Source organism: Artemia franciscana, chromosome 11 (genome assembly GCF_032884065.1).
Source record: "Artemia franciscana chromosome 11, ASM3288406v1, whole genome shotgun sequence".
NCBI lineage: Eukaryota > Metazoa > Arthropoda > Branchiopoda > Anostraca > Artemiidae > Artemia > Artemia franciscana.
In genome coordinates this window covers 145114-163176 of record NC_088873.1, presented here as the reverse complement: position 1 = coordinate 163176, position 18063 = coordinate 145114, and the positions used below count along the sequence as shown (strand labels likewise).

The window sequence follows — 18063 nt, the reverse complement described above, 5'->3', positions numbered from 1 at the left end:
GGTTCCTCAAGGAAAGTGCAGAAGATGTTAACAATTTTAGGACATTTAAGGTCAGGTTCAGACACGTACAGATGATTTTTTTTCAATTGGGGAGGAAATAACAAAAACAATTTTATTTGATGACTTATATAAGAAGTGGCATTAAATTCACTAAAGTTTAGGATTTGGGGAGGGGTCTTTAATCGCACCGTACGTATATGGCTGGTGCCAATTTTAGTATAACTACGTTGATAATATAATTATTCATTTATTGACAGTCGTTTTTAGTTTGTTTGCTGCAAAGTCCCGGTGGTGTTATAGCATGAATTTCATATCATATACCTGTTGTTGAAATTCCATTACAAATAAATCTAACACGAGAGCTTAAAAAGAGAAATTGAAAAAGATCACGTCAAAGTCATATCGCAAGTAAAATTTGAAAGAAAAATCACGGAAATGATATGACACAAAGAAAGTGAAAGGCAAAGAGGAAAGAAATCCAACAGATTTTTGTTCTCTTGCATAGCGTGGTGAGTGTGACTTGTCACTTTTTTTTAACACGAGGATACAAATAGGACACAAGCGTTTTCTGGGCGGAAAAGGTAGCTGGCACAGAGAATTCAATGTCATAATATTTAATAACCGTGTCTTTATTATCTGAAAATGCTATCAGCCATGAGAGAAAATATCTTTTCATAATATAAATAAAGAAACTTAGACGCAGGAAGTAGTTTGAAAATTCCTATGAAAGAAGCTTTAACACGCTAAATTAAAGTTAATTTAAATTTCTAAATTGGCTGGTCAAGTCGGATGTATGATCGACCGTCCGGAAACGAAATCTGTTTAGTCCTAAAACAAGTTTAGAGTGAACGTAATCAAATAAACACCAGACCCAGACCAGTGCTGAAACGCTGTACAATCGTACCATCGTTGATACAGTTTAGCGTTAGCGGTCCCGAAACAATATGGTACGTTTCGAAATTGTTTGATGCAATACAAATTTTTGGGTACATTTTGGCTGTACTTGCTCCTTTCTGATTCGGATATCTGTCCAAATTTTAGTTTATCGAAAAGTTTCTTCTGGTTACCGTAAATTTGTAACAAGTTGATCAGAACTCACAAAAGTTTTAGTCTGAAAAACTGGTGTAATTTATTTCAAAGCTTTAGTAATGCTGCACCAGATACTACGGAAAACACAAAACGACTAAATCGTAAGAAAGAAAAAACGAGGATAATAACAGCCAGTGAAAAACAGAAGAAAACTATGCAAACGTTTCGGTCGAGACTTCCGTTCGACTGTCTTCGGTGCGGAATAAAAAAACAAAAATTAAAGACAAGAGTCCACACAACAATATAAAAAAGCACACATTAAAATAAACACTGAACTTTTTACACTAAACAAAGTTTAGTGTTTGTTATAAGGTTTGTTTTTTAATATGTACATAATTTTCTTCTATCTTTTTTTCTTGCTGTTATTATCCTTATTTTTCCTTCCTGAAGATTTTTGTCTTTTTGTCTTGTTTAGCCAGTGTGGTCTCAGGAATTATTAATAGAAAAACACATTGCAATACTTATCCATATAAACAACCTCATCAAATAAAAATGACAATAATGACTCAGTTTCGATAACCAGACATAAATAACTAGTTTTGTCTACTTTCAATATTTTAGGAAGCCTTTGTTGGTGGAACGCTAAAATAGAGAAGGAAGATCACAAAAACTCAAACTTTCTGTGGTCTCTTATGAATTAATATGTACAATGTTTAAAGCTATTACATCGGTCGTCTTAAATCAAAATATTTTCCAGACAAAACAATTTAGTTCAACAGTTCAAACGAATCATATGCAGCTTGGTGGTCAGGCACATAAGTAGTATCCTATTATGCAGTTTGGCAGTCCTGTTCCGGTGTGCTATTGGAGTTGCTAGTTCCTTGTATCCAGATGAAAAATTCTAGGAGAGATCTAACATTTTCTGGGAATAATATATACATATATTCTAAGCGAAACTCTTCATTGGTTACAAGCAGGCCCATACATATATGGCGTTATCTCAACTTCCGGGGGATAAGAAAATTCTTGGAAACATTATTATCTGAGTTTCGTTTGCTAAATATGTTGCTCAGTAATTGAAATGAGCTTGAAGTGACATGATGTCATAATGAGCGAATTTCAAGACCCTATCTAAAAAAACACAAAATATAATGTTTTCCTGAAAAGCAAGGTCTCAAATCTGTGTTTTTGATTCGTTTATTTGCTATTATTATTTTTATTATATATAATCGTATTGAATAAGTTGTCTTAGAATATTGCAAGGGTGCCAACTTGGGAGGAAAATGTGCTGCTAAAGCCTTTTGTCAGCAGAAAACATACAATCTCCTTCTCTTTTATTTTTAGATATTGACTTGACTTGTCTGGCCCTTGTGGCTTCGTTGAGGCTTATTCTCTTCTAAGGAGACGATTAACACGTAGTAGATGAGGGAGGTTATGAGCCAGGAAATTGTCAGTCCATCTCTTACAAGGTAGCCTCGGGGGCGTGTGCTGTGTATGTGCATCCGTCCTTTGAAGGTGATTTATGGTAGGTGGCTGGCTAATATTGGCTGAATAAGGCGAAGACGGTGGAGTTATTGACATTTTACCCGGTCCATGATGGCTCAGGGGCAACAGAGTAGCTTTTGGATGTCTTCATTTGAGACTCGGTTGACTGGAAATCCTTCATTCATCATCAGCGTTTATTTATCAAGTTTCACTTGATAAAGTAATGGGGAATATGAGAGAGTTGAAGAATCGCATCTTTAGAGGAGTTGATAGACGCTTAGTTTTCGAAATTGACAAGAGTTTCTTGAAGCTGCCACTAGCAAGGTCAAGTCTTCGTTTGATTTTTGAGCAGTCGTTGTCACAAGTTATGAAGCTCCCTAACTAGGCAAAGGAGTTAAAATTTTTTGCTGGTTTTCCTTTTATTGTCAGCTGCACAGCTCTTGTAGCAAAGTCTCTTGGCACCCCGCATAACTTTGGTTTTGGCTGCCTTGACCTACAATCCCAGAAGCCTTGGTTGCTGTCGCTAGTTCAAAGTCGTCAATTTGAAGTGCATGTTCTTGGCTGTTGAATTTCTCGATATTAGCCACAGGAACTCAAATGGTGTTATGTGAAACTTATTGCCAAAAATATACAAAATATATAAAAAAATATACATAAACGAAATCTGGGCCCGAATTGTGTTTGTCATATCTTGAAGGATAGGCAGAAATGCAAAAATAAAAAACTGTTAGTCAATGTCTAACTGTAAACCCAAACCGTACTTTCAGGATTTCATTAAAATTACTATTAAAAGTTAAGTTTAAATTAATCATTTAAAAGTTGCAGAATAATCCAAAGTTTTGAAAAACCCCAAACTCAGAACATATATATACTAGTTGCATTTCTAGAGAAAATTTCAAAGTGACCATTAAATTTTTTTATATGTAATACTAAGTGTGACAATTGACTAATAAAATAAGAATTTAAGTCGTAATCGTAATCAACTAATCACGTCAATAGGTCACCCACTTTCCGTCATCTGGTACACATCTAAGAGTGCCACTAGTTTTGCCACGCGACATATTTCTGCAATGCCACCCCTCTTGGCACCACACAAAACCCTCTTCTCACCATGTCAGGCATACTTATACCACACAACACACGTGCCACCAGCTGTAGGCTACACGGCTTATGAAAGCTGGTGACTCCTCGAATCAAGTATTTAAAGTGAGTGGGAAATCTTGCAGCTAAAAAATTAATCCTTGGAGTTTGTTCGTGAAATCGTCTTGGCTTCAGTTACAATCAGTTTCATAAGTTGCATCTTACAGACAGCGGGTCTCTAAGTATATATCATGTATTTTCGGGTCAAATCAAAAGATTTTCGGTAGCTCACATCATTTATCCAAACTTGTCTGCAAGTGAGCCGCATTAACTGTCAAACAGCAGTTAAGGAGCCGACTAAACATTATGGGTCCAAATAAGAAAGGATCAAAACATAAGAGTTGTAATTAGTTATACATTTCATATGTTTATCTTTGTAATATAAATCTTATTCAGTATTATGTTTGACATTATTTAATAATACATTGATTCACTGCACATGAATAACTTTTATTTTAGTATAGTTCAATGTGTTGTGTGATGCTTTTTATGGTGGACTCAGAAATCATTAAGGTACTTGTGTATTATATCGACCCCACTCAAAAAATTTGACCTGATCTATCTGCGTAAAGCAAGTTTGTCTGTCTGAATTCGGAGACAAATAGCTTAGACATAGTGAGATAAACTATATTTAAAATATAAACTACGGTATATTATAAATTATTTATTATAAAATAAACAATATTATATATTTAAAATATACCATTATATTCCATTAGATAAACCATATTATAAAATATAAATATATTTTAGTTGAATATTTAACCTATGAGTTTGTATTTGGTTAGGTGTTTAATATAACGTATTCTGGACGGCCTCCTTTCCATAATTCTTTGTTGTAGTTTCCGTAATTTTGTTACAAAAGTGTTATACATAAATATATAGTGTTATATATATATATATATATATATATATATATATATATATATATATATATATATATATATATATATATATATATATATGCATATATATATATATATATATATATATATATATATATATATATATATATATATATATATATATCTATATATATGCATATATATATATATATATATATATATATATATATATACACACACATATATATATATATGTATATATATATATATATATATATATATATATATATATATATATATATATATATGTATATATATATATATATATATATATATATATATATATATATACATATATATATATATATATATATATATATATATATATATATATATATATATATATATATACTAAATCTGACGAATATACATACTGTTACCCAGTTAGGTTCTAATTGATAGATACCGAAACCTCCTTATCTCGCCAGTCAATTACAACTGCCAAACTGGGATGAAAACAATCCTGGACAAAAAGCAAACCATTTAAAAACGTTTCCGTTATATGGCGTTATATCATTTCATTTACTTAGAACAGTCACTGAGATGATATAACGCCATCTTTCTGTGATTGAAAGGTCTCTGGGGGTCGCATGAGAGAGCCTCGCGGGCCATATCTGGCCAGCAGGCCTTGATTTGGAGATCCCTGATGTATACTAATGCCATATAAGAGGAGCATCAAGAGGCACAAATTCTAAATTTAGACGTAAATGTTTTTGTTTTTTTTTTAATTGGCTGGGTGGAAAACTTACACAATGTATATCTTTACAAAATAGAAAAAATCGGAAATTCAGGATCTTCCGGAATTTTCATAAAAGTTGGCTCCATATGTGGTTATGTAGTTCTTGGTAGTAGCGGATACCACGGTTGCCAACTTGCACACTTTTCGTGGGAAATGCACTCTTTTTTACCTGAGAGGGGAAGAGGAAGAGTGAAAATCACTCTTTTCGGGTGTTAGTTTTCATTCACTTTGAACGTCAGTAGTTGTTAACTTCGTCAGAACTGTAATTAACACAAGAAACAGAGTTGCCAACTTACACTCTTTTCATTTGGAATATACTCTTTTATGCCTCAGAGGTGATACACAAGCTTTGGCAGCCGTGCGCATGCAAATTTTTGACTTGCACTCTTTTTGAGCAAAAATCACTTTTTTTTTCCTTGATTTGCACTCTTTTTGGACATCAGTAGTTGGCAACCCTGGTGGGTACCAAATAAAAAAAAGAAAGGTTGGTGGAAAGTTAGCAAAAACAAGCTAAAAATATATTGCACCTAAAGATGGTGTGGCTTACTTTTAAAGTTGTAGTTGTCTTTGGGAACCACTAGTTAGTTTATACTGGTGTACAACTTAAGCTGTAGCTTGCTCTTGATGGAATAGTTGTCTTTGGGGATTAACAGATTGTTGATGTTTTAAATTTTACTTATGAAAAGCGTAAGCGCACTTAACTAAATAGTTTTGCTTGTTTATTCTCAGGTTCAACGTGGTAAAAAATTGAAAAAAAAATTGCTCCTCCCCTAAATTTTGAAAGGGAAACACATTTCCCCTCCCCCTGCATTTCTGTGATTCAACGCCACTGAGTAATATAGTACCAATACAATTCAGTGCGACGGGTAACATATCAATGGCTCTGGGCATTGGGAGCAAAAAACTACACACAACACAACCCCGAATCTCTCTTGCAATCATGTTTCTGGGTTGTGAATAACAATGTACTTTTTGAGCAATAGATCTGTTTTGACATTAAATATTCAATTCAGTGAAAAAAAAAATATTTACAAAAGATTACTACCCCACCTTACGCTCAGTCCAATATATGGCCCGGTGCTGTCACTCCTTTTGCGACTTCAAACGTCTGATGGTATCAAACAGTTCGTGGTAACGAACTGTAGTAAGGAGCGACCTGGCTCAATAGTAAACGAGACTCTAAAAAACGGAATTTCGATGCTAAAAGATATATCAAAAGAATCGGATTTTTATGCTGATTTTAAATATATAAGTTTCATAAAATTTAGTCTTTGTCATCAAAAGTTACGAGCCTGAGACAATTTGCCTTATTCTGGAAAATAGGGGGTAACACCCCCCAAAAGTCATAGGATCTTAACGAAAATCACGCCATCGCATTCAGCGTATCAGAGAACTCTATAGAAAAAATTTCAAGGTCCAATCTACAAAAATGTGGAATTTTGTATTTTTTGTCAGAAGACAAATCACGGGTGCGTGCTTATTTGTTTGTTTTTTCTTTTTCCCAGGGGTCATCGTATCGACCAAGTGGTCCTAGAGTGTTTCAAGAGGGCTCATTCTAACGGAAATGAAAAGTTCTAGTGCCCTTTTTAAGTGACCAAAAAAATTGGAGGGCACCTAGGCCCCCTCCCACGCTTTTTTTTCCCAAAGTCAACGGATCAACATTTTGAGATAGCCATTTTGTTCCGCATAGTCGAAAACCATAATAACTAGGTCTTTGGGGATGACTTACCCCCCAAAGTCGCTGGGGGAGGGGCTGCAAGTTACAAACTTTGACCAATCTTTACATACAGTAATGGTTACTGGGAAGTGTACCGACGTTATCAGGGGGATTTTTTTGGTTTGGGTATAGGGTTCAGGGGAGGGGGCTATATGGGAGGATCTTTACTTGGAGGAATATTTCATGGGAGAAGAGAAATTCAATGAAAAGGGTGCAGGATTTTCTAGCATTACTATTAAAAAAACAAACAATGAAAATATAAACAAGAAAAAGTTTTTTCAATTGAAAGTAAGGAGAAGCATTAAAACTTAAAACGAACAGAGATTATTACGCATATGAGGGGTTCTAAAAATACTTTAGCATAAAGAACGAGGTATTTAGGAGGAGATAAATACTTCGCTCTTTATGCTAAAATTTTTTTAAGTAATTTCAACTATTTATTCTACGGCCTTTCTGATTCAAGGGTCATTCTTAAAGAATTGGGACAAAACAAGATTTAGTGTGAAGAGCGAGGTATTAACGAGGGGACCAACCCCCTCATATATATAATCAAAAATATAAGAATATAAAAGTTTGTTACGTAAGTTAATTCTTAAGTTACGTATATTTTTTACTAACAAAAACGTTCGTTAAAAATCAAAAGATCTAGTTGCTTTTTTAAGTAGCCAAAAAATTGAGGGCAACTAGCCATCCTTCCCCACCCCTTATTTCTCAAAATTGTCTGATCAAAACTAAGAGAAAGCCATTTAGCCAAAAACAGAATTAATATTGCAAATTTCATTATTTAATAATTTATATACGGAGAGCCAAAATCATACATGCATTAATTCAAAAAGTTTCAGAAATTAAATAAAAACAAGTTTTTTGAAATGAAAGTAAGGAGCGACATTTAAACTTAAAACGAACAGAAATTACTCCGTATATGAAAGGGGCTTTTCCTCCTCGACACCCAGCTCCTTGCGCTAAAGTTTGATTCTTTCTCGCAACTCCACTTTTTAAAACAATAAAAAACTTTAGCGTAAAGAGCGGGGTGTCGAGGAGGAAAAGCTCCTTTCATATACGGAGTAATTTCTGTTCGTTTTAAGTTTTAATGTCGCTCCTTACTTTCATTTCAAAAAACTTGTTTTTTTATTTAATCTTTTAAGGACTTATTTTAATCTACAAATTGTTACAGATAATTTATTTATTTATATAATTATTTTTCCTTCTTATAATTTGAGTTCAAATCGAAGCGATATCTTGCCCTCCCTTTCGATTACCCTACTCAACAGCGAATTTTTGGCCGTTGAACAATGTGAAATGGAAATTAGTGTTTAAGGTTGAAAAACAAAGGGCTAGAAAGCTCTAAAAGCACTTCAATTTTAATTGAAAACGTTTTAAATTTAATTTTAATTGAAATTGTTTTAACAACGTTAAAACTTCAAACGAACAGAAATCATTCGTATCTGAGGGTGGGGGCTGCCCGTTCTTCAACCCTTGCTCTTTACGCTTAATATTTAAAGCTTTTTACTTCTCATTCAAATCCACTGGCCCTTGTATTTGGGCAGTCTTTCTTAATGAAAAATGACAAAAAAGTAAAATGTAGTGTAAGGAGTGAGGGTTGAGGAACGGGCAGCCCTCTCAATTTCTGTTGGTTTTAAGTTAAATGCTACCCCTTGCTTTTAGCTGAAAACCCTCGTTTTTTAATTGAATTTTTACCGTTTTTCAAATCATGCCAGGAAATCCCCCCCCCCCCCCCAGTGAAGAAATATTCCCGTGGAAAATTCCCATTGGAAACATTTGTCCCATGGAGAATTCTCACCGTAGGAAATCCCTCTCCTCTTTTTCTACAACCAGGCAAATTTTCTCAGGCTCGTAACTTTGAGAGCGAGCAGCATTAAACTTAAACAGTTTTGCAAATTGTAATCAGGATAAAATGTCCCTTCTTTTGATGTATCTCTTGCTATCATAATCCTGTTTTTTAGAGTTTTTCTTACTATTTTGCTGATAAACTCCTTACTTAAAGTTTGCAACTCCGAACTGTTTGATAGGTCCACTGTCTATATTGTTATTTTCAAATAATGAAATTTTAATTCTAATTACGATTTCTACGACCTTTATTTCTATGATATTTCCCTCCCCTCCTCCGTCCCAATTCATGCCCCTGTGTGTAACTGCCAGTTACGAATTTTAAACGTAGAAGTGATATTATGTGTTTGAAAAACACAAAAATTTTTACTTACTCTCTTCCGTTCCTTTTGTTCAAAAGCTTTAAGTAATTCCATTCTGCCAAACTCGTTACAACTGCCTTCCATAAAACTATATCATCTTCTTCATCTAAATACTCATGGTCAGTGTCAAGAATTTTGTTCAAATCTTCTACTTCCATCGTTTTTTCATTATGCTGTTCCAGAGATTTTTCGACGTTTTCATGATCGTTGTCAAGGGTGTTGTCACCATGACGAAACTGACTGATATTTTGGATTTGGGGACTGGGAAATGATTCTTGAAAAAAGATACAAATTCCAGGCGAGAGAAGATCAAATACTGAAAAAAATCAGCTGTATATAAAGCCCGAAATTTCAGACAATTTTGGAGATCAAGAGAATTAGAAATAACAAAGCTATTGGCAAAGTTGCACATATAATAAGTTGATGGTCACACAAGAACGGAAAAAACGCTAATTTAGGAGAAAATACTATCGAAAAGTCAAGGTCTTTAATTACAACAGTACGCCTTTTTTAAGGACATATACATAATTGTACCCACAGGTGGCGAGATGGGGCTTTGCTCCTGAGACTAGCCAGAAGGGCTCCCTCTCCTGGAAAGTTGGAAAATAATGGGTTAGAATTTCCTGAAATATAATTCCTCAGAGTCTCCTTCTTGAAATTTTTCTGTGTACACCGGATCTACGTACATTATCCTTGATTAGTAATTATCCAACTCGAATCACCAAAGAAGCCGAGACCTGGGTAGCCAACCTTCAAGAATATTTCACTAAGTACTCATGGCTTTCGATTCAGATGACTAAGAGCCCCCTCTAAAGGATACGTCCAGTTATAGCATGTGTCCAGTCTTTCGTCAAATAAGTTAGCAATGAACAAAGCAAAATTCTTGAGAAACCAACATTAAACATATAAAATCATTAATCTAGCAACTGAAAACTGAGGTCTACTAGTCAATGTTGCCAGATGTTTGTTTTAAAGTTGCGCCACCATAAAAGTTAAAATGCGCCAAGGCTCCATTTTTCTAATCAAAATGTGCCGAGTGAACGATCCCCCCCCCCCGAGAAAACAACAAAATATTAGAAATTTGAAAAAATTAACACAAATCGCCTCAAAAAGTGCCAAAAAGGAGCAAATATCCCAAATCCGGCCATTCTTATCAAGACCTATTTGCAATTTATCATTGCATTTATCATAATAACGCCAAATGTTCTGTGTCTTATGCAAATAATGCTAGAGTTCGACTCTTTCTCTCAAGTCTACTTTTTAAAACATTGAAAAACTATAGCGTAAAGAGCGAGGTGTTGAGGAAGTGACAACCCCTTCCATATACAGAATAATTTCTGTTAGTTTTAAGTTTTAATGTCGCTCCTTACTTGCAGTTAAAAAAACTTAATAACGCATGTTTTGATTTTGGCTCATCGCACATGAATAATTAACACAAATTTGCATATTATTTTTTTTTTTTTGGCTAAATGGCTCTCTGATTGTTTTGAGCGGACGATTTTGATAAAAAAGGGGTGGGACAGGAGGCCTAGTTGCTCCAATTTTTGGTTACTTAAAAAGGCAACTAGAACTTTTTATTTTTTACGAACGTTTTTATTAGTAATAAATATAGTTAGCTTACGAATTAACTTGCGTAACGAACTTCTATATTTATATGTTTTCATTACTTATATAAGGGGGTTCGCCCCCTCGTCAATACCTCGCTCTTTGCATTAAAGCTTGAATTTTGTCCCAATTCTTTAAGAATGAAATAGTTGAATAAATAGTTGAAGCTACTAAAAATATTTTAGCGTAAAGAGCGAGGTATTGTGGAGGATCCGGACCCTTTTATATGTGTAATAATTTATGTTCGTTTTAGGCTTTAATGCTGCTCCTTACTTCTAGCTGAAAAACTGTTTTTACTTATTTTTCATTGCTTTTTTAAATAATGCTAAAAAATAATCCTGCGCCCCTCTCATGGAAATTGTCTTCTCTCATGAAAAATTCCTCCATGGAAAGATCCTCCCACGTAGCCCCCTCTCCCCTCAACGCAAAAAATTTCCCCTGAAAATATCTGTACACTTCTTAATAACCATTACTATATGTGAACAATGGTCAAAGTTTGTAATTTGCAGTCCCTCCCCCTGGAACTGTGGGGGATTAAGCTGTCCCAAAAGACATAATTATTAGTTTTTTTGACTCTGCTGAACAAAATGGCTATCTCATAATTTTGATTCGGAGACTTCGGGACAAAATGAGCGTGGGAGGGGGCCTAGGTGCCCTCCAATTTGTTGGTCACTTAAAAAGGGGACGAGAACTTTTAATTTCCGTCAGAATAATCCCTCTTGCGACATTCTAGGACCAAGGGTTGATACGATCACCCCAGGAAAAAAAAACACGCATCCGTGATCTGTATTCTGGCAAAAAATACGAAATTCCACATTTTTATAAATAGAGCTTGAAACATCCACTGCAGGGTTTTCTGATACGCTGAATCTGATGGTGGAAGAATCTTAGCGGGTGTTTCCCCCTACATTCTAAAATAAGGCAAATTTTCTCAGGCTCGTAACTTTTAATGGGTATAATTAATCTTGATGAAACTTATGTATTTAAAATCAGCATTAAAATGCAATTCTTTTGATTTAACTATTGGCATCAGAATTTCATTTTTTAGAGTTTCGGTTACTATTGAGCCGGGTTGCTACTTACTGTTTGAACAACAAAAACAAGACGGACAATAGGGAATTCTTTTCGCAAGACAGAGTAATTCTAATTCGAATAAATATTTCGGTCCTATGCTCAAGGGCCGTCCTCGGCAAAACATAAATAACTAGCAACTTCTATATATCAAATGTTTAATTAAAATATGCCTGCATATAATATTATCTCGCTCAGGTTACGCTGAGTATGTCCGAGTGGACGCAGAAAATTGGTTTCATTACAGATCAAGAAAAAAGGGTGGTCGCTATAACACGTATGTACAAAGGAATCTAGTGTAGGGATACTTGTAGTTTATGTTACATAGAGGATTTACTCGTAGTACATAGAAGTATTATATTTATATTTAAATTATACATCTATAGCACTTAGAAGTATTGTTAGGTCACCTTTCCTTCAAAAGAGGTACGCAACAAAGGTTAAGTTAAAATAACATAATAAAAAGATGAACCTTAAGAAGAAATTGATTTATTTTCAATCCAGTTATTATGGGGAATCAATATACTCTCCAGTGTTACCGGTAAATTTGCCGATTAATGGATCATTGATATAACTAGAAAAAGACATATATTTGGGATCAAAATTTCATCCTGAACAAAAACATTCATTTGGGTCACAAATTTACCCCCCCCCCCGTTACTACCTAATGGTCGTGGGTTTTATCTTTTGTGTTTTTTAAGCTATTTAAAATAGGTAAGATTTCATCTCAGTATATTGAAATAGCTAAAAAAAAACGGTAATTTTGTCTTATAGTCACCGCACTCAAGATATCGCGAATATGAGACAATAAACGGTTTTCATTGTCTTTACACCAGACAATATTAGCTTCGACTCGGTGGGGAACTGCATTGTAGCTATATTTTAATTAAACATTTAGTTGGTATTTTGGTTAGGTTAGTTTAGGTTACTTATTTAATATAATGCGGTCTCGGAGGCCCCCCTTCTATAATTTGTTGTAGTTTCCATAATTTTGTTGATAAAGTATTATCATATTTTGTATCATTACATCAGCATTAACCAAATTTCACTTCTCGACAGAACTTGAGTGCGGTGGCTATAAGACACGAGTACCAAACAAACATTACCCTTAGGATATATAGGATAGACACTTAGAATATAGCATTCAATTGCGGCGTTAATTTATTCTGTCCCCGTCGCTAAAGTTATATGCTATGTTTTTTTCAGGGGGGGAGGGGGGTAAAATGAATCTCTGATGCAAATGGGTGTCATATTTCCATTCAGGATGAAACTCTGACTCTAACTATATGGCTACTTCTTAGCTATTACGATATAGAGTGTGAAGAGTGTAAACAATATAAAATATATGACAGGTGACTATTAGGGGAGGGGTAAAGTAAATTTACAACATAAATGAGTGTTAAGTTCTGATTCAGGATGAAATTCTGATCCTAAAGGTGTGTCTATTTTTTTTTTTTTTTTTTTTTTTTTGGCTATCACAATATTCTGTTAATTGCAAAAATTAGAGCTGGATTATAAAACAGGCTACAGAAAATTATACGGTCATGTCACAAATATCGACAGAAAAAGCAAGTTATTAAGAAACTGACCATGCTTCTATTGTTATAAAGATTTTTGTGTATAAATCAGCAATAATAATTGATCTCGGCAATTCACTTGTAAGGTTTTCTAAAATGCTATTGACTACTGAAAATAATTAATAACAAAAACAAGAAATAGCGAAGCTATATTGTTGAGTTTAATAATTTGAACTTAGCGCCAAAAACCAATAGCCAGAATCACTTTCCATTAGCGTTCTGGGACCGCTTCCCGACTCTATCTAATTATTGTCTTCTAACGAATAACTTAAACTTAAAACTGAAAAAAAATTGCATGCTGACCAAGAGTCTGCGTTGCGCAGTTACCGATTTCCTCATTTGATGCCTTCGACTGGGACTGCAATGCGTGATTGGGGGCAAATCATTCGACGCTTCCCGTGTTTTTTCCCAGAGATTTCAAGTCCGGAGCGCTAACCACTCGGCTTGGATAAGGGTATGGTCAATGTTCTTTTTACCTGAACAATTATTTAGGGTCATGAAGCTATTGTTAATAGATGCATTTTGGCTTTTGAAACATCTTTTCTCCCTTGCAAAACTATCGCAAACTCACCGTTATGGAGTTATTCCGGCCCAAATATTCTTGAATTTACACATATAGAATTGCGAAATTATTTCCGTTTTCGTTGATCTGATATTTGAAATCGCGAATCTGTAATAGTTTAGAAACAAATCTGGTGTAATACATTGCTGTATTTAATATATTATATGCTTCCCCCCTAATCTGAAAATATATAGTAACTCCATAAAAGTGAGTTTGCGGCAGTTTTGCAAGAGAGAAAAGATGTTCAAGAAGTCAAAATGTATCTATTAACAGCAGTTTCATGACCCTAAACAATTGCTCAGGTAATAGGAACATTGACCATGGGTATTGCATAATTTCGCAGTCGCGAAGAATGGAAAGCTAACCTGGCTTTGCTTTCCAGCTCGCGAAAAAATGCCTATGGTCAACGTAGAAAGAACAAATTGGCCTTGGCGGTAAATCCGTGCTAAATTAGCCTACACAAAATTTGGACTATTTAATTACCTAGTAAAAGAGTTAGAAGTAATAATTTGCTCATCATATGACATCCGTAACAATATTGGTTATCCTTTTCAGCTCATCACAGAACAGTCATTCACATGCTTGCCATACACACTCGCTATCACTACTGCTGGAACCAGTAGCTCTGTTCTCGGATCAGCAGATATGCTGGTAATTTACAGTGAAAACACTAAAATGACGCAATAGCTAAAGGCTGCTATTTTGTTTAAAAATCGAGACACACTACAATCATCCTCTACATCACGGTTTAGAATACCACGCTCAAATTTAAGTACATCTTCTGTATAAAATACCCTGCTCTATTATGATGGACAGGAAGCTGCATGTTTTGTGCAATATCCGGACGAACGTAAATTAGAATTTTTAAACCCTAAAGAAGCGTATGATTAGGTGTACTTAGGGGCGTCAATCCACGATAACATAAGGGAGGGGGACAAAATGTACAGTGCTTGCTAATTATACGGAACCCACCGAATAAGTGAAGTTAGATTAATCCTAATAAGATATGCTAAAATTTGATGTAAATACAGCACTTTATTATAAAAATTATGGGAACTACAGCAGAATATTATGGAAAGCAGGCCGCCCATAACGTATTATATTAAATAGAAATACCTATCCAAAATACCAAATCTATATACTAGATTTTAGATCTTAGAAATTAGAAAGCAGAAATTGTTCTCTAATTTTCTTTGGAAAGCCTGTTGACATTTTTGGACATCGCATAAAGTGCACATGGAAACTGCATCAAAACTACATAAGATAGTTTTTTCTGTTATACTTTGATTTTTCAGCTTCTCAACAAGATCTATGGAATTTTTTATATAAGATTTCTATGTGGTTAAAAGAGGCTTGAAAATTGTGGCTAAGAATTTTCCTACACCTGTAGCTGGAGAGCTATAACATGCTACAATAGGACGTAACGGAGTATCCTTCTTATGAATTTTGGGTAGACCATGAAATTTTGGGGCTGAACAACCTTTTGGGTAAAATTTTATGTACATTTGAGGGGTGATTAGTCTATTGTCTTTTAAAATTTCTAATTCTTTTCTCAACTGCTTGGTGTATTTATCTGTGGGATCTGTTTTTATTTCTTTATGAGTATTTTTATCCAATAAAAGGGTATTTATTGATAATCTGCGGAATCCATAATCACAACTGGTTCCTTTGTCTGCTCTTATAATTACTGTATTTTTGCATTTTTTTCAAATTTCGGAGGATTTTAATTTCTTCCTTTGATTGAGTTGAAAGCGACCATGACGGCTCATAATCAAGAATATTCTTTACTATATCTCCTCTTAGTAGGTCTGGATTTTCAACTTCACCAGGAGAGCTAAAAATACTGGACTCCACAGTCGTAATAATTTCTGATATATTTACGAGTGTCTGAACCATTGCAAATCTAGGTCCTTTTGATAGAATACTTAGCTCCCTGGGTGTGAAAACCTAATAGGATAGATTTTCCAAAGGAGGGCCAGGACAAAATCTAGGAAGAAAATCCGTGTTTGTTGAAAATGTTGCGAGTTTAAAAATTTTCTGATAAGGGAGTTTTCGCTAAATTGAAAACTTGTCGGAAAGACCTTTGTGAGATATTTATAATTTGGAAAAAATCTGGAACGGATAAAGTCTGATATAGTAAAGATTTGAAATTAGATAATTTTATTATTATCTTTTGATTCTGAGATCTTTTAAAAGATATGTTAGAGTTTTGAAAGCCATTCTCTGGATAAACGAACCTTCAGATTGTGTACCTAAGTGTAAATTGTAACGTAGAGAAGGAGGAAGAATTCTATTTCTTTTGCAAGTTTCTAAGAAATTGAATTGTCAAATAAGATTTGCGTGTTTTTTAAAACAATTAAGAAAACCTAAAACAATATTGGTCAAATGCTCCCCATAAGCTTGACGTTAATGCGTCCTGAGACCATACTGGCTATGCATGACATACGAAATCAAGAAAAGGAATAATAAATGAAAAGAAAAAAAAATCAAATAGGTGAAAAAACGAGGATTTTGTCAGTCAGCAGCAAGTATGAAAGACAAAAATCAAGCAAATATTTCGACAAGCACCTCCGCCAAGTCGTCCTCAGTGCTAAAAAAAAAACAGAAAAAAAACAACCACAAAATCTGACCCCCCGAAGTGAACTATGCAAGAGGAGAAAATACACTTAATCAAAAACTAAACCAACCTGAGATCAATGAAAGTGAAGTTACCAGTTAGACTGAATAAAGTATCCTTTGCCTTGCAACAGATTTTGCCTGTCTACAATTTTGGCTTTCATTAGATATGTGGACAGGCTGTCTTAAATTAGACTTGGCAAAAATATTGATAGAGTCTTGAAATATTAAGTTGTTATAAATTGGGCTTAAGAAAATATCTCGCGTGTCTCTAGGCAAATTTCTGTTTATATATTTTTTTTGTCTCAATTGCCTCTTTAAAAGATTGCGGTAGGCCTTTTAGGGTAGATATTATAGTTGCCTCTTCAAAAAGAACTAAATGATTAGGATTTTCGTATATGTGCTGGGTCAGAGTTGAATCAAAATTGTCATTTTTAAGAAAGCCTGTCCGCATATGTGTTCCCAATCGAGTTGAAGAGAAGCATGGATACTACGCAGATCAGACTTGTATGTTCGAAGCAAAGTGTTCCAAGGTCTTCCCCGTCTTCGGCTACCGTTTGGGTGCCAATGTAAAGTGTCTTTTGGGATCTGAGTGTCCTGCATTCGGAGAACGTGGCCCAAGTATCTCCACCTCCGAGCCCTAATGATATCTGTCACTAGAGGCTGGTTGGAAAGTTTGCGACTTTTTCATTTGTGATTCTGTCTAACCAATGAAAATTTAGAATTCTTTGAAGACAATTATTCTTGAATGCAAGGATTCACTTTCCTGTTACTGGTTCAAACTCGAGGTTTTGGCTGCGTAAAGGAGGGCCAGGATGGCGTTGCTGTTGAACAGGCATAATCTAGGCCGGATCGAGTAATTTTTCGACTTCAATATGCGCTTGAGCCAATAATGGTCATTATTTCTTTAAACGCTGATCCCGTATTCTCCACTATGCTTCCAAGGTATTTGAATTCCAGACAGGGCAATCATATTCAAGACGGGGTCTTGTATAAGAATTTTAAATTATTTCAAGGCTCTGGATTGACATGGAGAATCGTTTGAGAAGGGAGAAAGATTTATGGAGAAACTACCAGATTTGGAGCTCTTGGAGCTCCAAATTGAAGCTGTACGAGCATTGAGTCTTGTATTTGGAAGGATTTTCAAGGAGTAATCGTATTGGGAAGGAAGAACAACAAGTGCCAAAATTAGTAGCTTCTGCATGGCAGGAAGCATTAGATGTGTTGACTTCGTGGTGATCTTTAACAGCGGGGCACGCGAAGTGAACCTAGATGAACATAACTAGAGTACAAAGATTTGAATCTTGATAATTTCCCACTTCATCTGTCTCTAACTCCAAACACCTAAGATAGACAAAACGTATCGTCATCTATGAGTGAAAATGAATGGATGGCAGCAATAGGAAT

At 34.8% G+C, this 18063-nt stretch overlaps 1 protein-coding gene across 1 annotated transcript in view; it reads right to left on the bottom strand.

Annotated features, from left to right (window-relative positions):
• LOC136032645 (pancreatic triacylglycerol lipase-like) overlaps positions 1-14688 on the bottom strand; it is a 141459-nt gene extending 126771 nt beyond the window's left edge. The window contains exons 1-2 of the mRNA XM_065712920.1: positions 14524-14688; positions 9238-9541 (exon numbers count right to left, since the gene is read on the bottom strand). Of these exons, the coding sequence (XP_065568992.1) occupies positions 9238-9541; positions 14524-14560 (341 nt within the window). The 5' untranslated portion in view covers positions 14561-14688. The remainder of the gene's footprint in view (positions 1-9237; positions 9542-14523) is intronic.
• Positions 14689-18063: the final 3375 nt, after the last annotated feature.